The sequence below is a fragment of the Pangasianodon hypophthalmus genome, chromosome 28 (assembly GCF_027358585.1).
Source record: "Pangasianodon hypophthalmus isolate fPanHyp1 chromosome 28, fPanHyp1.pri, whole genome shotgun sequence".
In the NCBI taxonomy this organism is placed as follows: Eukaryota; Metazoa; Chordata; class Actinopteri; order Siluriformes; family Pangasiidae; genus Pangasianodon; species Pangasianodon hypophthalmus.
The window spans coordinates 480622-505608 of NC_069737.1; the positions used below are offsets into that span (position 1 = coordinate 480622).

The 24987-nt window shown below is 40.3% G+C and overlaps 2 protein-coding genes across 5 annotated transcripts in view; one reads left to right on the top strand and one right to left on the bottom strand.

Annotated features, from left to right (window-relative positions):
- Positions 1-18942, top strand: part of abca1a (ATP-binding cassette, sub-family A (ABC1), member 1A) — a 29636-nt gene extending 10694 nt beyond the window's left edge. Inside the window, exons 9-50 of the mRNA XM_026910798.3 lie at positions 2558-2798; positions 3567-3706; positions 3800-3916; positions 4176-4370; positions 4688-4893; positions 5029-5205; positions 5317-5539; positions 5722-5943; positions 6038-6242; positions 6374-6487; positions 6568-6742; positions 6824-6955; positions 7078-7217; positions 7307-7444; positions 8207-8439; positions 8531-8603; positions 8695-8897; positions 8983-9031; positions 9129-9245; positions 9383-9531; positions 9617-9741; positions 9823-9921; positions 10530-10719; positions 10821-10915; positions 11019-11051; positions 11271-11376; positions 11566-11640; positions 11820-11989; positions 12108-12285; positions 12694-12809; positions 12918-13062; positions 13579-13702; positions 13821-13950; positions 14031-14151; positions 14253-14315; positions 14409-14515; positions 14724-14865; positions 14985-15119; positions 15440-15543; positions 16516-16608; positions 16754-16997; positions 17326-18942. Of these exons, the coding sequence (XP_026766599.3) occupies positions 2558-2798; positions 3567-3706; positions 3800-3916; positions 4176-4370; positions 4688-4893; positions 5029-5205; positions 5317-5539; positions 5722-5943; positions 6038-6242; positions 6374-6487; positions 6568-6742; positions 6824-6955; positions 7078-7217; positions 7307-7444; positions 8207-8439; positions 8531-8603; positions 8695-8897; positions 8983-9031; positions 9129-9245; positions 9383-9531; positions 9617-9741; positions 9823-9921; positions 10530-10719; positions 10821-10915; positions 11019-11051; positions 11271-11376; positions 11566-11640; positions 11820-11989; positions 12108-12285; positions 12694-12809; positions 12918-13062; positions 13579-13702; positions 13821-13950; positions 14031-14151; positions 14253-14315; positions 14409-14515; positions 14724-14865; positions 14985-15119; positions 15440-15543; positions 16516-16608; positions 16754-16997; positions 17326-17466 (5985 nt within the window). The 3' untranslated portion in view covers positions 17467-18942. The remainder of the gene's footprint in view (positions 1-2557; positions 2799-3566; positions 3707-3799; positions 3917-4175; positions 4371-4687; positions 4894-5028; positions 5206-5316; positions 5540-5721; positions 5944-6037; positions 6243-6373; positions 6488-6567; positions 6743-6823; positions 6956-7077; positions 7218-7306; positions 7445-8206; positions 8440-8530; positions 8604-8694; positions 8898-8982; positions 9032-9128; positions 9246-9382; positions 9532-9616; positions 9742-9822; positions 9922-10529; positions 10720-10820; positions 10916-11018; positions 11052-11270; positions 11377-11565; positions 11641-11819; positions 11990-12107; positions 12286-12693; positions 12810-12917; positions 13063-13578; positions 13703-13820; positions 13951-14030; positions 14152-14252; positions 14316-14408; positions 14516-14723; positions 14866-14984; positions 15120-15439; positions 15544-16515; positions 16609-16753; positions 16998-17325) is intronic.
- LOC113524526 (TRIO and F-actin-binding protein) overlaps positions 18705-24987 on the bottom strand; it is a 29556-nt gene continuing 23273 nt past the window's right edge. For all 4 annotated transcript variants that reach the window (XM_053230835.1, XM_053230836.1, XM_053230837.1 and 1 more), the window contains 8 exons: positions 24625-24666; positions 24438-24533; positions 22992-23033; positions 22805-22900; positions 22619-22660; positions 21617-21658; positions 21143-21242; positions 18705-20684 (listed from right to left, as the gene is read on the bottom strand). In XM_053230835.1, coding sequence (XP_053086810.1) covers positions 21199-21242; positions 21617-21658; positions 22619-22660; positions 22805-22900; positions 22992-23033; positions 24438-24533; positions 24625-24666 — 404 coding nt within the window. In that variant the 3' untranslated portion in view covers positions 18705-20684; positions 21143-21198. The remainder of the gene's footprint in view (positions 20685-21142; positions 21243-21616; positions 21659-22618; positions 22661-22804; positions 22901-22991; positions 23034-24437; positions 24534-24624; positions 24667-24987) is intronic.

Below are 24987 nucleotides of genomic sequence, written 5' to 3' on the forward strand. Positions count from 1 at the left end.
AAAGCCACCAGTTTGAGATTAATTAACAAGAGAAAGATGCTTTTATGTTATTTGTAATATTTTATGAATAATATCCTGTGTCTAATAATAACCTGTAATGGCAGAGGAACATCTCTACACTTTTAACCTCATTAAACATGCCAGGATATAAACATATGTATGAATATGCAAATCCGGAAACGCCCCCATGTCAACACACCATCCATAATATCAGAGTATCACTAGCCAGTGAGAGAAGCGCTAGCTCACATTAGACACACGAGCGGCATTTCAGAGACTCCTCATTTTCTCACTCAATTATTTAAACCTGTCAGAATCTATTTCAACGTTACCATGACAACCACTGACTCTTCATCACAAACATTCGCTAAGCAGGCTAGCTAACTAGCTTAGGACTCTCATCCTGCGGCTAAAGGTTTGCACGTATAATGGCATCCTGTGATAGTTTGAATATCAGACATGATTGGTTGAAAGCTGTTGAGTTTATTTTGTGACATCACAGATTGAGCTTGTATGTACTGTAGCTCCGCCCACTAACCAGTTTTCTACAGGAGTATCGAGAAAGAGTCTGGCTTTATACGTAAACTAAGAATTAGAAGCAGCATGTTGTAGTGTTTAGGGGAGATTAGAAGGCTCTGCAGCAGATGACAGCAGTAGAAGGGGTTTGATATTTCCGGCTGGCTGGAGCTCTGGGTTCTCTGGCCACTCGAGTTTGGAAACCGGAGCTAAGTCATGAGTGATTTACCGAGCTCCAGACACTGGCAGATCCTGCTCTTCTACAGTTAAACAGCTGAGCTCGCTGAACACGAGGTCACTTCGAGTCACTGCTGTTTTACTTCACTATAAGACTTGATTGTGTGAATTAAATAAAACAAAGAGAAACACTCAAAAAGGCGTTGGCTTATTTTCATGGAGAAAGTTGAAAATATTTCAGTCGTGTCACACGAAAAGCTCTGACAAAGACACCATTACTGTCAGCTTTTAGAAAGGAAATGAAACAGAAACAGTTCCCTTGCCTCAGCTTCTCTTTTGTTCTCACGCTGCGGTTTTTAGCGCTCACTGAACTGCAGTAACCCCGTGGCGAGGCTGCAGGACGGGAGGTTATTCCAGGTCGTTCCAGGCTCCTCGAGTTCCTCGGCTCTTGTTTGCGTGGCTCTGTCTCCTCTTCAGAACACTGTGTTTACAATAGCTGTTGTTTGTGGTTAGATCTGGATGCCTGTAGGATATGATTCAGCTTTGTGTGACTTGGAGTAGGTGGGATTTTGTCTGAAGGGAGAATCGTCATTGCTGAGAAATGAGTCGTTAGGACATAATGAGTGGTGTAAACACGAGAGAAATCAGGAAATGACTCTTTATATTTTAATAACCTTATTTATGACAAAGATCACAGTAAAATGGTTGAGCTGCTATCAGTTTAAATGTAACCAGATTTTTAAAAACAAGCTCACTGTAATTCCTCAGATATATTCCTCTGTGATAAACTGTAGCGTTTCTTTCTTTCTCTTCCTCCAAACATGCTTTTTGTGTTGCTCGCTGGAGGAAGCAGCTCGGTTTGCTAATTTGCAGCTTGACCCAGAGTTACCTCTCAATCTTATCTTAGCTCATTTTTTTCCAAAGAGCCATCATGACTTACTTTTCCTCAGCAAAAAGACATGTAGTCACACCCAACACACACACACACACACACACACACACAGGGTAGAGCTCACACAGTGGAGGAGACGTGTTGATAAAGCGTGAGCTTTGTTAGCTTTTTTTGTTTTGTCTCCGGCTTTGTGACCGAGAGTAACCCCGCTGTACTGCTCCTGTGCTCAGCAGCTCCCCCTTCAGGCTGACGCTGGGTTTTTGTTTCAGTCTCAGCCCTTCTCATTGTTAGATGGTATATTTTTCATAAAAATTCGTTTAGAAATTACATTGTGATTGCACTATATTCATGTTCACATTGCATAAAGGACATGAAAAATGTCTCTTTAACCAAACGAGATAACAAAAATATTTCTACATCTATAACATTATCAAATTTTCTTATACCGCACTTCACTCTCAATATATTGAAAATTTATGTTTTTAAAATATTTAATGTTTGTCTCAATGACAAATTCACCATTTTATCACATTATTCATCCCAGAATATGTCATTTTTTCACCCTGTACAATAATCTTCTGTAAAAAGAGACAAGGATTGTCACAGTTGCAGACAGTGAATGAATAAATACGCAGATGAATAAAAATAAAAATAATATAAAAAAGTATTAAATAAATCACACAAAACATCTGATGTATAAAATACGCAGAAATATTTTCGGATCAAAGCTCATCCTGCCGTTGTAATTAATAAGGATTTTGTTTTTTTATTATTTAGTTTAAAAGAAACGTTCTCACACGTTTTTGCATTTTAAATCAGTGAGTTTGTTGGTTATTAATCTATAGTGTGAGGAGATGTGGTGCTCATTAACAGCTCATTATAAGACTGTTATAAACACTCCACTCATTATTAACACTGTTATGGATTTTTCTCTGATCTCCGTAACGATTTATTCCTGATTTTCCCTCGCAGCTGGTGAGCATGAAAAGTTGGCGTGACATGCGGAATGAGATCCTGTTCCTGACCGGGAATGCCACACACTCGCCCAATCATGTGTACCAAGCCGTGTCACGCATTGTGTGTGGACATCCGGAGGGCGGCGGCCTGAAGATCAAATCTCTCAACTGGTACGAAGATCACAACTACAAGGCCCTGTTCGGTAACCATAACGACAGCGACAGCGAGCCCGTATCCGTCTACGACAACACATCCAGTAAGTTTGTGCTGTAAATTCACTCAGAATATCAGCCATTAAAACAACGAACACATCTGGAGCACATCTGCTTTGCTTTCAGTTCACTACTGATTGAATAGTTAGTTTTTTTCCCCAAAAGAATTGCCATACAGGAATGTTTGATGATGATTAATGTTATTTTATTTGTGTATGCTATAACTAAGAACACTGCCTTCTGGGGGATTGTAGAATTTTACACATTAAATTCACACTAACACATGATAAATCTCTTGTGTTGCTTGTTTTATGACTCTTGTGGGCGTGGCTGTCCAGAATAGTGTTAGTTCTGATGGGTAACAGTCGTAGCTGTATATAATCTCTAAAGCTAATGAGTCAAACACAGATTAAATAACGCACTAATCAGTGTAAAATCAGTTGTGTGATTTACGTTAGCTTTGTTCTCAGATTATATTAGCAAAGCGAGCTAACTGTACTAGCTATGCACACTCACCAGAGACACCAATGATCTCTGCTACTTCCTTCTATGCTTTATTTTTCTCCATAATGTCTCTGTAATGTCTCTATAATGAGACGTTGTGTATAATGACCCATTCCAACGCAGCCCTCTCCATCCCATTCAAATACTGAGATGTGGAAATTGTGACTTCACACCACACGTACACAGAAAATAAACGATTAGCGAGAGTGAAATTATAATAACCAACTAACTGTAAACGTCTGATTATTCTGAATTTCTGCTGCTAGAATAGCTGCTCAGTTTGATTTTTTCTTTCTCTGCTTCTTCAGCTCCATACTGTAACAACATGATGAGGACTTTGGAGTCGAGTCCGATCTCGCGGATGATCTGGAGAGCGCTGAAGCCTCTGCTCATGGGGAAGATCTTATACACACCTGATACACCGGCCACACGCAGGATTATACACGAGGTCCGTCTCTGTCCGAGTAATGGAGAATTATTAGCAGTTTACCGCGTGTGAAGTGTCTCTCTAACTGCCGCTCTCTCCTCCTGTCTCTCTCAGGTGAATAAGACGTTCCAGGAGCTAGGCGTGCTGCGGGATTTAGGAGGAATGTGGGAGGAGATGAGGGTGAAAGTCTGGGACTTCATGGAGAACAGTGAGGAAGTGGATCTTGTCAGAGTGAGTTGACTGTGATGAAGCACTTCTCTAATTTAAACTCCACAGTGGTCAGTAATAGTAGTGCAAGTTAATATTAGATATTAGACTCAAGTTCAATTTAATTCAATTCAATTTTATTTATATAGTGTTTTTAATGGTGGTCATTTTCACAAAGCAGCTTTCCTTCTTCACAATGCAATGCTAGAATGCTAGCTTATGACTATTCATGTTAGTAATTTGGAGGAGTAATTTTTGAGCATATTACGTCTTCCCTCTGTAGACTCTGCTCCAGAATAACGCCAGCGCTCAGTTCTTCAACGCCAGGCTGAAAGAAACGGACTGGCGAGTGGAGGACATTTCACGGTTCTTGTCTAAAGCCTCTGAGGACACGCGCCCCTCAGGTACAGGGTACACCTGGAGAGACGTGTTTAACGAGACGGACCAGGCCATTCTGACCATCTCACGTTTCATGGAGGTAAACACACGTGTTTATACTCACTGTCTAAAATGCTTTTAGAGATGTGTTAATCAGGCTTGGGAAGGAAATCACCTTGTTTATTTGTACCACTGTGGTGTGGCAGTGAGTCAAAATGTAAACTTCACATTAGTGACGGCTGTCTTAAATATCAACTGTATTGCATTTCATTTTTTATCATTAAAGGTTTGAAGTTAATGCGTAATAGGAGACGTAAAACCATTACCAGTATAAAAATCACATTTCTGCTTTCTAGATGTTATGTTCTCTGTGCTCCTAAATCAAATGTTATTTTATTTTTTCTTCTCAATGTAAAGTGTGTGAACTTGGACAAGTTGGAGCCGGTGTCAACTGAGGAGCGTCTGGTGAATAAATCCATGCGACTACTGGACAATCGCAAGTTCTGGGCCGGGATCGTGTTTCCGGACATGCAGGCCGACTCCTCCGAGCTTCCTCCCAACGTCAGCTACAAGATTCGCATGGACATCGACAATGTGGAGCGTACCAATAAGATCAAGGATGGGTAGGGAACTGTTTTGTTTCTTTTTCAAACATCAAGGTCATGTGACCAGAACGTAAATAACCAGCTGTTTATATTTGACTTCTTTCAGTTTGTAAATGTTTATTTTAAATGAAATATTGTGCATTGTACTTTCAGATATTGGGACCCTGGCCCTCGTGCTGACCCGTTTGAGGATCTGCGCTACATCTGGGGGGGATTTTCATACCTACAGGATGTTATTGAACACGGGATAATCCGGGCTCTGACAGGCAGCAAGGAAAAAACTGGAGTTTACATCCAGCAGATGCCGTACCCATGTTACGTGGACGATATGTAAGTTTTTACTTTAATTAATTAACTAATGTTAAACTTTGCCATCTTTTGTCTTCATTTAATTTAGCCCGATCTATTGTTTTTCTCATTATCTCGGTCTGTATTGTGTAGTTTCTTGCGAGTGATGAGTCGCTCGATGCCGCTCTTCATGACACTGGCCTGGATGTACTCAGTGGCGATCATTATTAAAGGCATAGTGTACGAGAAAGAGGCGCGTCTGAAGGAGACCATGAGGATTATGGGATTGGATAATGGGATTCTGTGGCTGAGCTGGTTCATTAGCAGCCTGATCCCACTGCTCATCAGCGCCGCCCTGCTGGTCCTCATCCTGAAGGTGTGACTCTTCCTCATTCTTCTACAAAAAAAACATATTAATGTTAAATGATAATTTTCATGGCATTATGTTAGACATCAAAATGTTTCCTATACAATTGTAAATAAATAAATAAATTTAAGCTCAACTGAAAAGGAATTTAAGTTACTGTTTGATCCTCTAAATCTCTCTCTACATTACAGATGGGGAATCTTCTGCCCTACAGTGACCCGGGTGTGGTCTATCTCTTCCTGGTCTCCTTCGCCATCGTCACCATCATGCAATGTTTCCTGATCAGCACGCTGTTCTCTCGGGCCAATCTGGCAGCCGCCTGTGGGGGCATCATCTACTTCACCCTGTACCTGCCCTACGTCCTGTGCGTGGCCTGGCAGGACTACGTCGGCTTCGGGGCCAAAGTGGTCGTGGTGAGTGGTGTGTTAATTGGAGGAGGGGTTCTCATCAGAATATCACTAGGCCTTGAGAAGATAACTTTGGTTTGTTAATGTGTCTGTCTCTCAGAGCCTGTTGTCTCCGGTGGCGTTCGGTTTTGGCTGTGAGTACTTTGCGCTGTTTGAGGAGCAGGGAGTGGGCATTCAGTGGGATAACCTGTTGTCCAGCCCCATGCAGGAGGACAACTACAGCCTCACTACCTCCATCTTGCTCATGCTAATAGATGCTGTGCTGTATGCCATCATGACATGGTATATTGAGGCTGTCTTCCCAGGTAATCCTTCTGTCTCCTCTGTCTTCTCTGGATTCAGTTCATGCAGCATTCATACGTTTCACATCTGATGATTCACAGTCAGGATTTGCAAACTATTTATGCACTACTGGTATCTTTTAAATCTCTCTCAGGTCAATATGGCATTCCCCGGCCGTGGTATTTTCCCCTCACCAAATCTTACTGGTGTGGAGAGAAATGCGGCTGGACAACAGCTTCCTCCACCAACAAGAAAGAAAATGCAGAAGGTATTTATAGATTTTTACTTAGAGTTTTTGCTCAGAAAAATAACTGTAAGAGTCTAAAGGATCTAATGGTTTTCCCAAAGCGGTGTGCATTGAGGAGGTACCAGCTGATCTGGAACCTGGTGTCTACATTGAGAATCTGGTGAAGGTGTACAGACATGGCAACAAGCTGGCAGTAGATGACCTCACTTTGGGCTTCTATGAGGATCAGATCACCTCCTTCCTGGGCCACAATGGAGCAGGAAAGACCACCACCATGTAAGATCAAGAGTCTCTTCTACAGAAGTCAAATTTAAACGTTTATGTTCAGTTGTTCTGACTGAAGATTTTCTCCACCAGGTCCATTCTGACTGGACTGTTCCCTCCCACATCTGGCACGGCTTACATTATGGGCAAAGACATTCGTTCAGATCTAAGCGCCATCCGTCAGAACCTGGGAGTGTGTCCACAGCACAATGTCCTGTTCAGCATGTACGTTCTTTTACAGCTAATTTTCTACCATGCACAAACATTGGTTTGTTTTTTGTCTCCAACCTCAATGAGGTACTCAGTAATGTTTGTTCTAAAGCTTGTTGTTCTTGCTTGGACTGCAGGTTGACGGTAGAAGAGCACATCTGGTTCTATGCTCGCCTGAAGGGCCTATCAGAGGAGAAGGTGAAGTCTGAGATGGACCAGATCGTTACCGACTTAGGCCTCCCTCACAAACGCAAATCTCGTACTAGTCAGCTTTCAGGTAAGAATATATGAAAGATCTAAAACATCCAAAAAACTGGCCAAAGGTAATTTGCATCATTCGCATCATTGGTGTTGATTCTATTACAGGAGGAATGCAAAGGAAACTCTCTGTTGCTTTGGCATTTGTCGGAGGTTCAAAGGTTGTGATACTGGATGAGCCCACAGCTGGGGTTGATCCGTACGCTCGCAGGGGCATCTGGGACCTGCTGCTCAAGTATCGTCAAGGTACAGGAAATAAATATTTTACTAATGATTTAAAGTATCTAACCATGAAGTTTGTGTATCATTTGGTGAGCATGAGTCAAAATCCAAGTTTAGAGTGAGGGTCAAAACCCAGACAGGCAAAGTTAAACAATCTGAAAATAATGAAATACGCAAGTGTCTAAACTGGGAATAAGTACAACCAGGAAATACTTTGAAACATGAAAAACAAGGCTTAGCTACAAAACTTGCATGGCAAGACTTCGCGACAAGACGTTCACACAGCAGAGCATACAATAGACCAAAAATCAGAACCAAAAATTTTTTTATATTTGAGAAAAATACAATAATTTTCAATGACCAATTAATATGATACCATCTCTTAACTGAAGTTACTGTATGTTCAAATATGGTTCACCAAGTTTAGATGAAGATTCCTCATGAAAGGCCCACTCCTGAGGTATAAGTGACGGAATCTGAACATTTCTCAGTATGGTTGAACTTATTTTTTTGTTTAGTGATTAATAGTAAGTGCAAGTTTCAGAGTTTGTTTTTGCATACTGGACATCTGCATGAAATGTTCAGGTTGCCGAAGGTTCTGTGTTGTTTCTTCTATCACTGTCACTTTACATTGTTCATATATGTAGCTAGCTAAATGGACAGTGTCCATATTTCCTTTTTGCCCATGACTTGAACCACTTGAACGGGAAGTGCACTGTTTGTTCATCTTTGCATCTGAAAGCCTGAATCAATCAGACCATTTACACTGAAGTTCATCTTTATCAGGTCGAACCATCATCCTCTCCACCCATCACATGGACGAGGCTGACATTTTGGGCGACCGCATAGCCATCATCTCTCATGGGAAGCTGTGTTGTGTGGGATCCTCCCTCTTCCTGAAGACTCAGCTGGGCACTGGGTACTACCTAACTCTGGTCAAGAGGGATTTCGACCCATCTCTGAGTTCATGTCGCAACTCCAGCAGCACCGTGTCCTATTCCAAGAACAGTCTCAAGAAGGTTCGTGGTCACAAACCTGTAGCAGTGCGAGAAAAGCCTAGTTAAAATGTTCAGAAGTAACTGTGTATAAACTGATAATTTGTCCATGCAGGATGACAGTGTCTCTGAAAGCAGCTCTGATGCCGGCCTTGGAAGTGACCATGAAAGTGAAACCACCACCATTGGTAAGATTTTAACATAACAAACCAGTGAGAACTTCCGCTTTGTGGAATTAAAACCTTACAATATCTACTTCTTTAATGTTTGACATTCCAGACATCTCCCTGATCTCCAACGTCATCTTCAAGCACGTTCCCTCAGCGAGACTGGTGGAGGATCTGGGCCATGAGATCACCTATGTGCTGCCTTATGAAGCAGCGAAGGACGGTGCCTTTGTGGAGCTCTTCCACGAGATTGATGATCGCCTCATCGACCTCGGCATCTCCAGCTATGGAATTTCAGACACCACGCTCGAGGAGGTAAGTCAATGTAGATAGGTAGATAAAATATCTTTGCCATGCTGAATGTGACAGAATTGTGACCAGGTTCTTCTCTGTGGTGCAGATCTTCCTGAAAGTTGCGGATGATAACGGAGTTGATGCTGTAACCTCGGGTAAGATCAAAAAGAGTGAATCCATAGTCAAAATATCATCACTCCAAATTAAGAGATCTAGAAAATACAAAGTTCTTCCAATCATTTCTTGCTCCAGATGGCACTATTCTTCCAAGAAGGCACCGCCGGCACGCATTTGGTGACCATCAGAGCTGTCTGAAACCCTTCACTGAGGATGACAGCTTTGACTTCAATGATTCGGAAGGTGATCCAGGTACTTTTGTCCATCATCCATAACACCACCTTCTCATTAGCAACATCATACCACAGATTACTTCCTTAAACCGAAAGTTTAAGTTTTCATGTAACATAGTGAAGATGTTTATTCGTGGTATTTGATTATGTGTTCAGAATCCCGTGAGACGGATTGGTTAGGAGTCTCTGATGGAAAAGGCTCATACCAGGTCAAAGGTTGGAGTCTGAAGAGACAGCAGTTTGTGGCTTTACTCTGGAAACGTTTCCTGTATGCCCGTCGCTCTCGGAAAGGATTCTTTGCTCAGGTGAGTCGATCATCTCAAGCTGTTTCTTTTCCAAACTTCACACAACTTTCTGAACCTTTCCCTGACCCATATCTGCTGCTTCCAGATTGTTCTTCCAGCTGTGTTCGTGTGCATTGCCCTGGTCTTCAGTCTAATAGTGCCACCTTTCGGAAAGTACCCAAGCCTGGAGCTGGAGCCCAGCATGTATGAGGAGCAGTACTCTTTCATCAGGTAAACACTACACCTCCAGTTACAGATCTAAAGTACACACAATGAACCAGAGTCTTATTGAATTCTTATATTTCACTTCAGTAATGATGCACCAGAGGAGATGCACACTAACAAGCTACTCGGAGCGTTAACAGACAGTCCGGCCTACAGTGGGCGGTGTTCAGAGGATGGGATGCCTGGGTGAGTGAAGCGAAAAGAAATCAAGGATATTTTGTACTTATTTTGTGAATAAGGTCTTGTTCTTACTGACTCTCATTTATCCAGCTATGTAAATGTTATGTAATTGTATGTAATTGATAATGTTTGAAATGCTGATAAAAGCCAATCAGCTATAAATTACCAAGCCCATTCGCAACGCATTTATTTAGCCACGCCCACAAAAGGCAAAGCTCAGAGAGCACTGAAAATAACAAAAATGAAGACTAAACAATGAAAGAGCACCACCTAACTGTGACGTGCTAAATCCTCCGTGATGATGCTCAGCCATTCTAAAATTATATGATCACATTATAAAATCACAGTTATCATCACCAATTATTTGAGTTGTGGCCGATTGATTGAGGTTCACGCTAGTGAGTCCCTCTATACATTAATTTACACAAATTCAGGAGCAAAATGTCAGATACAAATATTTTTCCCAACAAAATGCATTTTCATTAATACCACATTCCTTTAAGTGTGAACAGTTTACAAATAAATTTGTTCATATCTGGTTTGAGAAACGAGGCCTGATGTGTTTTCTGGGATTTACTAACTAACAGTTTTGTTTTTCATTCTCTATAAAACAGAGATGGGTCATGCTCAATTAGAGAAAGTGAGTGGACGGTTCCTGAGATTCCCAAGACCGTATCGGACATTTTTCAGACCGGAAACTGGACCATGGAAAACCCATCACCTCTCTGTGAGTGCAGCTGTGAGGAGAAGAAGAAGATGCTGCCGGAGTGTCCACCAGGAGCAGGCGGCCTGCCACCACCACAGGTAAAAAAACACAAAAAACAAAAAGGAAAATGATGCTAACTTTATATATAATAATGAAAGGGTGCAGGCTTTTAAAAAACCTTTCTGTTCATTTCGTGTAGATCAAAGTCAGCAGTACAGAAACATTGCAGAATCTAACTGGGAGGAATATTTCCGACTACCTGGTGAAAACCTATGCACAGATCATTGGAAAGAGGTGAGGAGAAAGATGAAAAAGAGACATTGAGTGATGATGGCTTAAATAAATGCTGTTGGTCCGTGTGTAAATCTCTAACAGCAGCTTGTTTGTTCTTTTGCAGTTTGAAGAACAAACTCTGGGTGAATGAGTTCAGGTACTTCAAATAGCACGTCTTAATAAATTTAATAGTGAATTTATTAAAAGTCTTTATAAGTGCAAACAGTTTGTTGCACAAATTTATGTCAAATTTACATAATAGAAAAATCCCTTTGAACATAAAATGGTCATGTGTGAGGTTTTCTATAGACAGCATACAGTAGTCTCCATGTAATCAGTACATCTAATCTGACCTTTTCTCATTGGTTGATCACAGATACGGTGGATTCTCATTGGGCGCCAGAAGTTCACAAGGCCTGCCCCCTGCAGATGAGATCTCCAAGGCTATCGCTCTTATGCATGCTCGTTTCAACTTGGAAAGGGTGAGTATTTTGAAATTGTTTTGATTTATGAGTAACTAAATAATACATTATTTTTCTCCCTTTCTTCAGTGTTTAATCTCATTTTTTCTGGATTGTTCATCAGGGATCTAAAACTACATCCAGATTTCTGTAAAGCTTCTTTTGTTTGTGTTCAAGCAAATACTAAACTCGTTTTGTTGCTGGGAACAGGGCACTGCAGCAGACAGGTTTCTGAGAGGTTTATCGAGCTTCATCGGTGGCCTGGACACCAAGAACAATGTCAAGGTCGGTATTTTTATGGAATACTAAAGGCTTTATGGTGATTCTTGTGTATGATTAACAGATTAATGAATCCAAGGAACATCAGAGGAACCGTAACTATTTCAGAGACATCAGAATGATGATCTGTCATGGTTGTGAACTAAACTGATGAATTTACCCCATCTTCTCATCTTCATGTGCAGATCTGGTTCAATAATAAAGGCTGGCACAGCATCGCTGCTTTCCTCAATGTGATGAACAACGGTATCCTGCGTGCCAGTCTGCCCACCGGTCTAAACCCCGCCAAATTTGCTATCAGAGCTTTTAACCACCCGCTGAACCTCACTAAAGAGCAGCTCTCTCAGGTGGCCTTGTGAGTAAACATGTTCTTCATTACAGAAACTTGAAACTTTTACATAAATAAGTCCCACCAGAGCAGTCAATTCTCTCTGACTTCCATCTGACAAGTTGCTGTTTTTTTTTTTTGTCAGGATGACCACCTCAGTCGACGTTCTGGTCTCCATCTGCGTCATCTTCGCCATGTCCTTCGTCCCGGCCAGCTTTGTTGTCTTCCTCATTCAGGAGAGAGTGAATAAAGCCAAGCACATGCAGTTCATCAGCGGAGTTCAGCCTTTCCTCTACTGGCTCGCAAACTTTGTGTGGGATATGGTGAGAGATCACTTATTATATCATATACCATTCCGGATTCTGATTGGTCAGAAGGTGTTGATTAATTTTCTATAACAGCAGCTCTGACAGTAGCGCAGGTTTATATTAATGCGCTCGTTCTCATACGTTATCGTTTCTATAGTAACGGCTCATTCACAGGGACGTGTACGGCGAACGCTCCACATAAACAGAATAAAAAATTTGTATAATTGTTGATATTGTTTTATCTATTTACATTTATTTAACATTTATGGACATCTTCAGAACAGAGGAGTTTACACTTTGTGGTTTCTCTGTAACCTTACACATGAGTCATTTGGATAAGATACACTATTTATGTATTGGTATTTCAGTGGTAGTAACTGTAATGTGTACACTAACTGAACTGTTCTTGTGTTTCTCTTCCAGTGTAACTACATCGTCCCTGCAACCCTCGTCATCATCATCTTCGTCTGCTTCCAGCAGGAGGCCTACGTGTCCTCCACCAACCTGCCTGTCCTCGCTCTCCTTTTACTCCTTTATGGGTAAATTCTTGTTTCAGCTAAATATTGTCCTGCTGCTTGCTGTTAAACCTGTATTTCCTCCATGAGACTAAAGATTTAACTCAGTGTTTTGTGTTTGTCTCTGTACAGCTGGTCCATAACTCCTCTGATGTACCCAGCATCGTTCTTCTTTAAGATCCCCAGCACGGCCTACGTGGTCCTAACCAGCGTCAACATCCTCATTGGAATCAACGGCAGCGTGTCCACCTTCGTCCTGGAGCTTTTTGGTGGCAATGTAAGCTTGAATCATGCACAGAACCACTCATAGTATAGCAATAAGCCACTCGATTGCATGATTAAACAGTGACAAAATCACTAACATAAGCCCACGAGTGGATTACGAGCGTTTATAAAATGGCAGTAAAAATCCAGCGTTCAGTAAATAATTTCAATGATTATTGTTAATACTCACTATAAACATTTATCCTGCAATGCAACGTAGTCTGTTAACAGTAAGCTTTGTAACATAACAGAAATAGATTAGGGTATTATTATAGACAGAACATGGCTGTAACATGGGTTTAAAGGTTTTATTCATTTAAAACGTAGCACATTAATACAGAATTCAGTTACTGTAATGTACAGGGGTGTGAATATTTTTGCAACAGCTTCAATTCAGATTTTAGAACCCGAACTCTCTCTTTTATAATAATCATTGTAAACATGTGACTGACATATTCTGCTGTTATATCAGTGTGTTGTATTAAAATCTAAAGTATACCTGAACGCTTTCCGATGTGTCGTGATGCAGGAGATTGGTGGCATCAATGACATTTTGAAAAATGTCTTCCTGATCTTCCCTCACTTCTGCCTGGGACGTGGGCTGATCGATATGGTGAAGAACCAGGCCATGGCTGATGCTCTGGAGAGATTCGGTAAGATACGATCATTCTATGAAAAGTTTACTTCTACAAAATAATAAGCTGCGTTCAGAAGCACCTTGATGTGCAGTACTGGAAGTATATCAATGATTTCCAACATGTGGATCCTCAGGTGAGAATCGGTTCCGTTCTCCTCTGGCATGGGACATGGTGGGGAAGAACCTCTTTGCTATGGCAGTGGAAGGCGTGGTCTTCTTCTGCATTACAGTGCTCATACAGTATCGCTTTTGCATCAAGGCCAGGTAAGTCCTCAGTTCCTCAGTGGATATATCTATGGTTCTTCTGTGTTCCCTGTGTGCTGATTAAACCTCGGTGTCTACAGAGGCATTAGTGCTCATCTGAAGCCGATTAACGAGGAGGACGAGGACGTGGCCAGGGAGAGGCAAAGGATTCTGGGTGGAGGTGGGCAGAGTGACATCCTGGAGCTCAGACAGCTGACCAAGGTTAGATCACGTCCTGCTTCTTCTGCAGTGCATGAATAAAAAGAGTAAACAGTAAAGATAAGAGCTTTGAGCAATAAAGTGAAGGTTTGAAATTCTCGCAGGTGTATAAAAGGAAGCAGAAGCCAGCGGTGGACAGACTGTGTGTTGGAATTCCACGTGGAGAGGTACAACATTCTGAGAGCTCCGAATATCCTCAAGACGTGATATTTTATTACGTTGCACCTACGTTGATATTAAATTGACATTTCTGTTTGTAGTGTTTTGGATTGCTTGGTGTGAATGGTGCTGGAAAAACAAGTACCTTCAAGATGCTCACTGGAGATTCAGTCATCACGAGCGGAGAGGCTTATTTAGCTGGCAAGAGGTACGCTAAGCTAAAATAAAATACTCTGCGTGCTGCTGTTATAGTAATCAGCAATGTTGTGATTGCAGCTGCACTACTATCAGAGCTGCTGTTAAAAATAACCTAATTAATGAACAGAATGTAGAATTCAGCTGCATGCTGTGGTGTAATGCTATTTCTAATACCTAATTGCTTTTTAGGCAAAAACTGATTATAAACTCTGTTTCAGCGTGCTGACGGAGATCGATGAGGTGCATCAGAACATGGGCTACTGTCCTCAGTTTGACGCCATCAACGACCTGCTGACTGGCCGAGAGCACCTGGAGTTTTACGCCATTCTACGTGGTGTGCCGGAAAAAGAAGTGTGTGAGGTTAGTACTCCACTAGAGCTGGGCAATAGTTAAAAAAGTCCATTACAAATATGCAAGGACATGGTCTGTAGTACATCATGCCGTGTTTAATGTACTCTTATCTCTCGTGTTGTTTGCAGGTGGCGGAGTGGGGAATCCGTAAACTGGGTCTGGTGAAATATGTGGACAAATCAGCAGGAAGCTACAGTGGAGGAAACATGCGCAAACTCTCCACGGCCATCGCACTGATTGGAGGACCACCCGTGGTGTTCCTGGTGAGTGTAAACCAATCACAAGCCTTATTTATTGGTATAAACAAAAAAAATAGATTGCCGTCAAGGCCTCATCAGATGAATGTTCTGACTCAGGATGAGGTGTTGGAGGTCATTTCCTGGCTTCCAGGAAACAGACAATACCCTGCCCTGTGTGTTTCTCCCCCACATGTCCTTTGTCCCTCTTTAACTCCCAACATGGAGGTTTCATGACAGACTGTTAAAGTCCTGTTGATGGACAGAACCACAGTGAGACACACAGTGACCTGGTTCCTGTGTTTTTCTGGGAATTTATGCGTCACTCTGTTGTTGTTTTGAAACAGGATGAACCCACGACTGGTATGGACCCCAAAGCACGACGCGCTCTGTGGAACTGTATCCTCAGCATCATTAAAGAGGGACGTTCCGTCGTTCTCACCTCACACAGGTAAGAACCAATAGGAGATTATTTATACTAGTAGTGTATGGACTTCCTGGACAGAACTTTTCTATTAGAAATTAATTAGAATTTTAAAAATGTTTAAAAAGATAAGGTTCCTTAAGAGTTCTGTGAATGTATAAGGGTTATAGCTTTCTAAAAGGGCTTTTAGTTTACATGGTTTCTGTAGGGTTCTATATAGAACATTTAAGGTTTTAACCTATTTTTATAATGTAATTTCATATATGTTTCAGTTTTATTCCAAGTTTGCATTTAGTAAAATTAAGTCCTTAAGTTCTTAAATAATAAAGTTCTTGAATTCTTCAGTTTGTCTCTTTGGAGGAACCTTTAAAGGTTCAATGTCGAATCCTGCAAAAGAGGGTTTTCTTTTAGAGAGAAGAACTTGTTTAGAAAGCAAAGAGTCCATAATGACCCAAAAAGCCCCAGAAGGAACCCTGTTTTCTTAGAGAGTATGTAACATACACTGTTAGAGAGAAGGTTAAATCTAGAACCTTCAAGGATTTGGGTTTGTCTCTTTGAGGGAAAGTTTAATGGTTCTAGGAAAAAACACTACAAAAGAAGGTTACCCCTTCCCTTACCCTTTAGATAGATAGAACCTTCTTCTGTGCAGAGAACCTATTGAGGAACCCTTTTGTCTAAGATTGTACATTGAGTTGGATTTCATGTTTGAAAGTTGTTTATAAATAAAAGAAAGGATAGTTTAGGATGGTTACTTCCTAAAAGCTTCCTAAAGGCTACTTGGAACCCTCTCTGATTGAGAAACCCTCTGTTGTAGGGTTCTACATAAAACCTTTAAAGGGTCCCCACGAAGGACTAACCAAAGTACATTTTAAGTTTCTAGACTGAACCGTTTTTTTAATTAGCAATAACCCTTTATTTTCATGCACTAATGGAAGTACCATGTCTAACTCACTCATGTTTGTTTGTTTGTTTGTTTGTTTGTTTGTTTGTTTTGGGCAGTATGGAGGAGTGTGAGGCTCTGTGCACTCGCATGGCCATCATGGTCAATGGCAGGTTCCGCTGCCTGGGGAGTGTTCAGCATCTAAAGAACAGGTAGGAACACAGGAGAGCCCTCAATAATAAATATCATGGAGACACGGTTCTAGTGTCTTTATTCTGTCCAGTCATTAATACAGAACATGAGCATTTTTCTGTGTAGCTCCTACAGAGCAGTGTTTGATCAGTGTTCTCTGTCCAGGTTTGGTGATGGCTACACGATCATCCTGCGCGTAGCAGGTTCCGAGCCTCGTCTGGAGCCGGTGATGGAGCTGATCGAGCGTGAGTTACCTGGCAGCATCCTGAAGGAGAAACACAGGAACATGCTGCAGTACCAGCTTCCATCATCGCTTTCCTCGTTGGCTCGGATCTTCAGCATCCTGTCCAAGAACAAAGAGCAGCTCCACATCGAGGACTACTCCGTCTCACAGACCACACTAGACCAAGTAAGAACTCGGCTCTAGATTATTCCTGTAGTTCCCTTTGTCAGTCGGTACAATCTGTAACCATGTGTGAAGCACAGATCCGATTTCTGAAGTAGAACTCCTGAAGAACGTACAAGAGAACGTGTTCAGTACTGTTCTAGAAGAAAAAATGAAATAGGAAATTGAGTCTACACGCTTAGATAAAAAGGTTTAATCTAGAACCCTATAAGTGGTGCCTCTGGGGGAACCCTGACAACGTATTTTATGCATCGATTCTATAATGCATTATGTTTTAGAGTTAATTATAATATTCGACATGGTTGTCTAATCTTTTTTCGGTTTTCTTCAGGTTTTTGTCAATTTTGCCAAGGACCAAAGTGATGAGGACCATGTCAAAGACATTTCCATAAACAAGAGCGATGCTGTGGTGGACTTTTCAAACCTGGACGCTTTCCTTATGGACGCTAAAGCGCAGGAGACGGTGGTGTGATCCATCAGAACCCGACACCAGTGGACGGATGTTCTGAGATCCATTTTTTAAGACTCTAGTTTCATTTTTAATATATTTTTAGTATTTTTAGTTATCTTTTCAGTGGTGTGTGTGCCCAGAAGAGGGTGCTGGACCTCAGACACACTACTGAAACCAAACTCAATGCAAATCAATGCAAAGACGAAAATCCACTGCGATGCAGACGAGGTCGAGCCTGGTGCCGCTTCTCCGCATCACGATATTAATGTGTGTGAAAAAACTTGAAGCTTGAACAGTATTTTTACAAAGGCTCTTTTTAGGGTTCTACATGGTTCCACTCAGACACTGCCAGTAAGTCGCATGATTCAGGGTTGAACTTCATCTCTCTTTCCAGCGCAGGACAGAGCCACTCCCGGCAGTTTGGGATTTCACATTTTGCATCAAACATGTTTTCAAAGTGACATTTTTATTTTATTTTGTTGTCCAGCTGTAGCAGAAAGTTAAGACATGAGATTCTCGAGCGCAGAGAACATCTGAAGTGTTTAGATGTTGCATGCTTTACAAACGAGCTACACAGAGAACCAGCGTGTTCTCTAAAGCATGTTCTTGAGAGTTGTGATGTTGTGGGTTCTGGTGTCACGTCACTGGTTCAGTTTTTGTAAAGAAATGTAGATAAAAGCTAAAAAAAAGAAGACAGGAGAAGGTTCATAGATAAATATTGTATAAATATCATGATGCATTTTGTGCCAAACTGAGATCCTGTCAGAAAGTGTACTTTGTGGAGTTTATTGAATATTTTACACCCTTGTAGACTGCACGTGCTGTGGACGGTGATGTTCGTGCAGTAATGTTCAACACGTGTGTGTTTCTTGACTTTAAAACCGAGTTTTAATCTAAACATTTCTGTACCAGGCTGTGTGTCATGTTTAATGTGCAATCTGTACAACAGCCACATTCAAATTTTGAATTTAGGATAAAACTCAGGATTTTATTCTTTCTGCATTTCATAAACTCTTTGCACCCTTCCACTTTTAATTCCTCATGCATCAGTGATCCTATAAAACCTGATGGATATTTCAGGCCATTTGTTTCCAGCCTGAGGTTAAAGCTGTGACCAAAAAAGTGCCACCAACACATATTTGGTGCTTTATGATTAAATTCCGTTATAGTAAAATTCCCTTAAATGAAATGAAATGATATTAAAGATGATATGGAATAATATTTAGAGAGAAGTAACCTGTTTTATCATCGGTCCAACATGGAAGCACTTTATAACAGTCTCTGCTGAACTGTAGGTTTTTTGTTTTTTTTTTGTCCTGGACATTTACACTTTTTAAAATTTCCTAAACAGGACGCTCTTTGTTTAACAGAAGATTAAAATGTCTCACCATGCTCATTTTTTGTTAAATTATGTGTTTACACTTTAAGTATTAAAATCTATATTAATATGTTATGTCTTTTCTGTACTTATATATGAATAAAAACATTTTGTCCTTACATTGTATTTGGGTTTATTTTATGAAAAAGGCATTAACATTATTGTACCATTTTAACACACGCTATACTGTGAAAGTTACATAAGCGTGTGTGTATGTCCTATACAGACTTATCTGCTGTATATATTATTGTACGAGCAGATGTAAAGCACAGAGTACTGTCTGGAATTCCCAAAACAAATTCTATCCTCACGTTAACTGCATGGAGGTGAAGTAAACTAATACAGTACAGTCGGTTAATTCAGGACTTAAATTCCATTTAAACATCAAACTTCAGCTCTCGTACACACTGTACTGCAATAAGCTTTTAATTATGACTGAAATATATGTATGTAGTTCAGTAATATTTCAGTATTTCATTTTTTACAAATAAACCAAGAAGCTGTCAGTTTCAAAACCCAACAAAGTTTACTTACTGAGTAAAAGCTGAGACAAATTTCACAAACAATTTTCACATAATTGTACAAATCCTATGAATTATATCACATTAGCATTCCATTAAAATTGCAGATGTTCAAGTGTGTATGAACAAAAACATTAAACAATGATTCACAACGTCAGTTTCAGTCTTGTTTTCAGCTAAAAGAGACAACTTATTCTAACTTACCATATTCCCAATGATTTTTCTTTTAAATTCACTTGGTATTACATCTACAGTTGAGTGCAGAAGTTTGCATCCCCACTCATTTCATTCAAGTTTTTAGATTTAAGAGTTATTTTAATTTAAGAGTTTTCACACTGAAAAAGCAGCGGTTATCTTAACCAGCTCTAATGTTTGCTTGACCACTGACATGATTGTCATTAAGCTGATTAATGACTAAACGATTCACATGTTCACCTTGTTAAGTCTTAATGAAGGTATAAAAAGCTCAAACTGGTTCAGACTCTCAGGCAGTTGAGCTGCGAGTCAGCGTGAATCAGTAAAACAGCTCACACAGCTGAAACAGCTCTAAACCTGAAAATATTGAGCTTTCACGGAGTTGGAGAAGGAGGTAAAGATATTTTAAGGTATTTTTAGGGAGATACTTTACCAAATCCATTCATAAATCAAATGCAGAAAATCCAAACTGAACAGCAGGAGACCTAAAATATCTTTAAAGGACATTTTATTGTTTTAATGAAGTAAAAGTTCACATTTAAATTTGGATGTTTTAGGAATTGCACTGAAATCTCACATTGACAAATTATACACACTGTTAACTTGATTTAACACAATAATCTACTGAGATCTCCTGCTTGTAGAACTGGTAGATTTAGAGAAAAGAGTTTGTACAGTAGTGATACTCGGGAATAACCAGATATCCGATTAATAAGCGCTTAATTCACCGCCCCACTCTCTCCAGTCATGTTTTGAGCTGTGCTATAATGTGTTATAAGTACAGGTTTTACTAGTTCAAAGTACAGATATGCAATATATTAGTATATATTATAGTGATACTAGACCAAACACATAACATCAGTGGAAAGAAGTTTTCTTTCAAGCATATGGAGATTTAATAAGATCACAATACACGTCTCTTTATTTTTTCTATTTTGGAGTAGATGGAATATAACTATTAGATGCAGAGACTGTAGGCAGCATGCATCTGGAGCCTCAGTGGACATATCAGGCAATTCAGATGAAATGCAAAGATCATAAATCTCCCAGGATAGACTGCTCTGATTGTTTCAATGCAGCGGGCTGTACTTTCTTTAGATTCTGCTGATTTTCATGCAGAGGAGACGACTTCAGTGGTTCAGTTTCTGACAAAATAAAACAGTATCATTAAAATATTCAATTTCAAAGAAGCGTTGCTTTTCAATCAGATGTTTTTTTTTTGTTTTTTTTTTTTATTAAAATCTGATCTTCAACACTACAACATTACTGAAAGGAAGTCTAAGAAATTGGACAATATCTAGGTCCTGTGAGGTGTGAGTTATTGTAGCCATGCCCCGAGTATGGCTCAGGGCTGCGATTGGACACCGGCTGCATTTCACTGTGACGTGAATGCAATGCAGTGATGAAAGTGAAATGAAATGCAATAAAGATAATAGCATTCACTTCTAAACTGTACTGTTAAACATGTTTGTGTGATTTGAATCATTTCAGTTTCTCCTATTAATAAACCTTTTCAGTAGTGAGTGTAACACATTACATGCTGTGATGATGGTTTATGATTTGAGCGGTCTAACTTCACTAATTTACACTAATGTATAATTACCTGCAGGTTATGATTGTCCTTTCACTGCCTCACGGTTCTGGTGCATATCTTTAGTTTCAGCTTTGTTTAGATTCTGCTGACGACTTCATTGATTCAGTTTCTGAGAAAATTAAACAGTATCATTAAAATTAATCATTTAATTTCAAAAAGCATTGCTGTTCAGTTCGATTTTTTGACATAAAATCTGCTTTTTCCACCTCCTTACACTCCATCTGTATATGCTCTTTTACTTAACTTTAAATCTCAGCAGTAATATTGCAGTTTTGAAAATTACAATTACTGAATGACTGAATGCTAAAGTTTATTCCTGTATATCTGTTTCTGCATGGACTTTGACAAGGTGAATGGTGTATCAAAATTCAACACCTATCCACTGCTGCACATGTTCTTTGTTAAACAAAGGTTTTGTTATGAATTTGATCAGTTATTTACCTAGATAATATCAATAAAAAAGAGTTTTATCACATCACCTACCTCTTGGATCTTCTGGCCCCTTTGTCCTGGAGTCAGTCAGACCTAAAAGAGAGACCACCTGTATGAGAAAGTCTGCTATTTCAGACAATATCACATATTTTAAGATTTGATCAATCAAATGAAATCTAAGGCAGACAGAGAAAGGTCATCAAGTGAGTGGTGCTGGAGTTATTGTGCCAAAGAAGGATGGGGCATTGAGGTTCTGTGTGAACTCATACATGAGCTCACAGATGCCCACGATTGACTAGTGCTGCTGTGATTGACAAGTGAGAGAGAGATACCCCTCCCACCCAGAGAGCCAGTTTTGTTCCCTTAAATCCCGTTCATGGATGGCTGTGTCTTCGTTGGATTCAAATTGTAGAGTTGGTGTTAATTTGTGCACATTGGCAGATTTTTTTTAACGCCAAAGTCCAAGAAACAAGACAGTTTTCTCCACCTTGTTCAGTTTATACAAACGTGTCACTGTTCCGTTGGGGCTGTATGGAGCACTGCCTACGTTCGGACTACACGGAGCTAACAGACTGAGTATAACGTCATAAATCTGCATCTAATGTATATTTACCTGTAGATTTTAATTTTTCTCTCATTGCTTTAGGAGTTTGCTGTCCAGATGATATCTGCTGATTGAAATCTATTCTCACAAACACATTATTCACTTATGTTAAGTAAACACACAAACAGAAAAGTTCTGATTACATACATGACGAAAAATCGGCTTTTTCCACCTCCTTACACTCCATTGTATGTGCTGTTTAACTTAACTTTAAATCTGAGCAGTAATGTTGCAGTTTTGATAATTGCAATTACTGAATGAAGTTCTAAAGTTTATTCCTGTATATCTGTTTCTGCATGGACTTTGACAAGGTGAAAGATCCTTGTATCAAAATTCAACACCTATCCACTGCTGCACACCTTCTTTGTTAAACAAAGGTTCTGTTATGAATTTGATCAGTTATTTACCTATATATTATCAATAAAAAATTTTTTAATAACATCACCTACCTCTTGTATCTTCTGTTCCCTTTGTGCTGGAGTCAGTGAGTCCTAAAACGGAGAGAAAACCAACCTGTATGTGAGAGACTGCTATTTGAGACAATAATATATCAAATATTTTAAAAATTTCATCAAGTAAGTGATGCTCAGTCTGAAGTGATGTCTGAAGTGTTTAGAGGCGGAGATGTGACCAACCTCCAAGCACAGCGGAATGATCTGGAGCTGGAGCTGGAGTTTCAGGATCATCCTTCTGACTAGTGTTGTTCAGAGATTTATCCTCTGACAGAGTTCCTGATATTTTTTAACAAAGGTTCTGTTATGAATTTGTTCAATTATTTAGCTAGACATTATCAAGGAAAGAGAATTTTATCCCATCACCTACCTCCTGTATCTCCGGGTCCCTCTGTGGTGGAGTCAGTGAGACCTAAAACAGGGAGAAAATCATCCCGTATCAGAGAAAAATATATTGTATGTCATGGAAAATACAGATTTCTCCACCCTGTTCAGTTTATACAAACTTGTCCCTCTTCTTTTGGGGCTTTTCGGAACACTGCCTATATTTGAACAGCTAACAGACTGAGTATAGCTTCATTAATGTACACTAATGTATATTTAGCAGGAAGTTTAAATATTTGTCTCTTTTCAGCTGTGGGGTTTGAGGTGATGGGAGAAGGTGTGAGATTTACAGTGATGGCAGCAGGTATTGGAATTCAGAAGGTGGCAGTAGGTGTGGAATTTAAGTTGGTAAATGCAGGTTTGGCATTTCAGAAGCTAGTAGTATCATTGGAATTTAAGTTGGTGGCAGCAGTTGTGGACTCTGAGATGGTGGTAGCAGTTATGGGATTTGAAATGGCGCTAGCTGGCCTTTGCTCTGAGATGGTGACAGCAGTTGTGGGATTTGTGGGGGGTGAGAGCAGGTGTGGGATTTGAGGTGGAAGCAGCAGGTGTGGGATTTGAAGTGATGCCAGAAGTTTCCAGCTCTGACATGGTCGCAGTAGGTTTGGGATTTGAGACAGAGGCAGGGAGGTTTTCTCGAAAGTGATGTCATGCTAATTATAATGCTAATCCTTGTTAATAATAGTTGAACTCGGTAACTCTAGCTGAACTTTACTCTACAGGCGACTGTAAGGTCCCAGTTGTTGGATTTGAGGTGGAAACAGCAGGTGTGGGAGTTGAGGTGGAGGCAGCAGTTGTGGACTCTGAGATGGTGGTAGCAGTTATGGGATTTGAAATGGCGCTAGCTAGCCTTTGCTCTGAGATGGTGGTAGCAGTTGTGGGATTTGTGGGGGGTGAGAGCAGGTGTGGGATTTGAGGTGGAAGCAGCAGGTGTGGGATTTGAGGTGGAGGCAGCACATGTGGGATTTGAGGTGGAGGCAGCAGGTGTGGGATTTGAAGTGATGCCAGAAGTTTCCATCTCTGACATGGTCGCAGTAGGTTTGGGATTTGAGACAGAGGCAGGGAGGTTTTCTCGAAAGTGATGTGATGCTAATGATAATGCTAATCCTTGTTAATAATAGTTGAACTCAGTAACTCTAGCTGAACTTTACTCTACAGGCCACTGTAGGTCCTGGGGACAGGGCTTTGTGAACATGGGCAGGAATCGGGTTGGCTGAATGAGTAAAAAAGATTCAAATCTTGAACTCACCTACTGAACCATTAGAGTCCTAATTCTGAAAAAAAGACTAAGCTTTTAATAAGAGATGAATCTTAGACTAATCCTACCTCATGCACCTTTAAATAATTTCTAAGATGAAAAAAGCAGAGACCAGGTGATAAATTGTTGATCAAGTGTGTGCCTGAAGTGTTTAGAGGTGGAGATGTGACCAACCTCCAAGCACAACGGGATGATCTGGAGCTGCAGCTGGAGCTTCAGGATCATCCTTCTGACTAGTGTTGTTCAGAGATTTATCCTCTGACAGAGTTCCTGATATTTTTTAACAAAGGTTCTGTTATGAATTTGTTCAATTATTTAGCTAGACATTATCAAGGAAAGAGAAATTTATCCCATCACCTACCTCCTGTATCTCCGGGTCCCTCTGTGGTGGAGTCAGTGAGACCTAAAACAGAGAGAAAATCATCCCGTATCAGAGAAAAAAATATTGTATGTCATGGAAAATACAGATTTCTCCACCCTGTTCAGTTTATACAAACTTGTCCCTCTTCTTTTGGGGCTTTTCGGAACACTGCCTATATTTGAACAGCTAACAGACTGGGTATAGCTTCATTAATGTACACTAATGTATATTTAGCAGGAAGTTTAAATATTTGTCTCTTTTCAGCTGTGGGGTTTGAGGTGATGGGAGAAGGTGTGGGATTTACAGTGATGGCAGCAGGTATTGGAATTCAGAAGGTGGCAGTAGGTGTGGAATTTAAGTTGG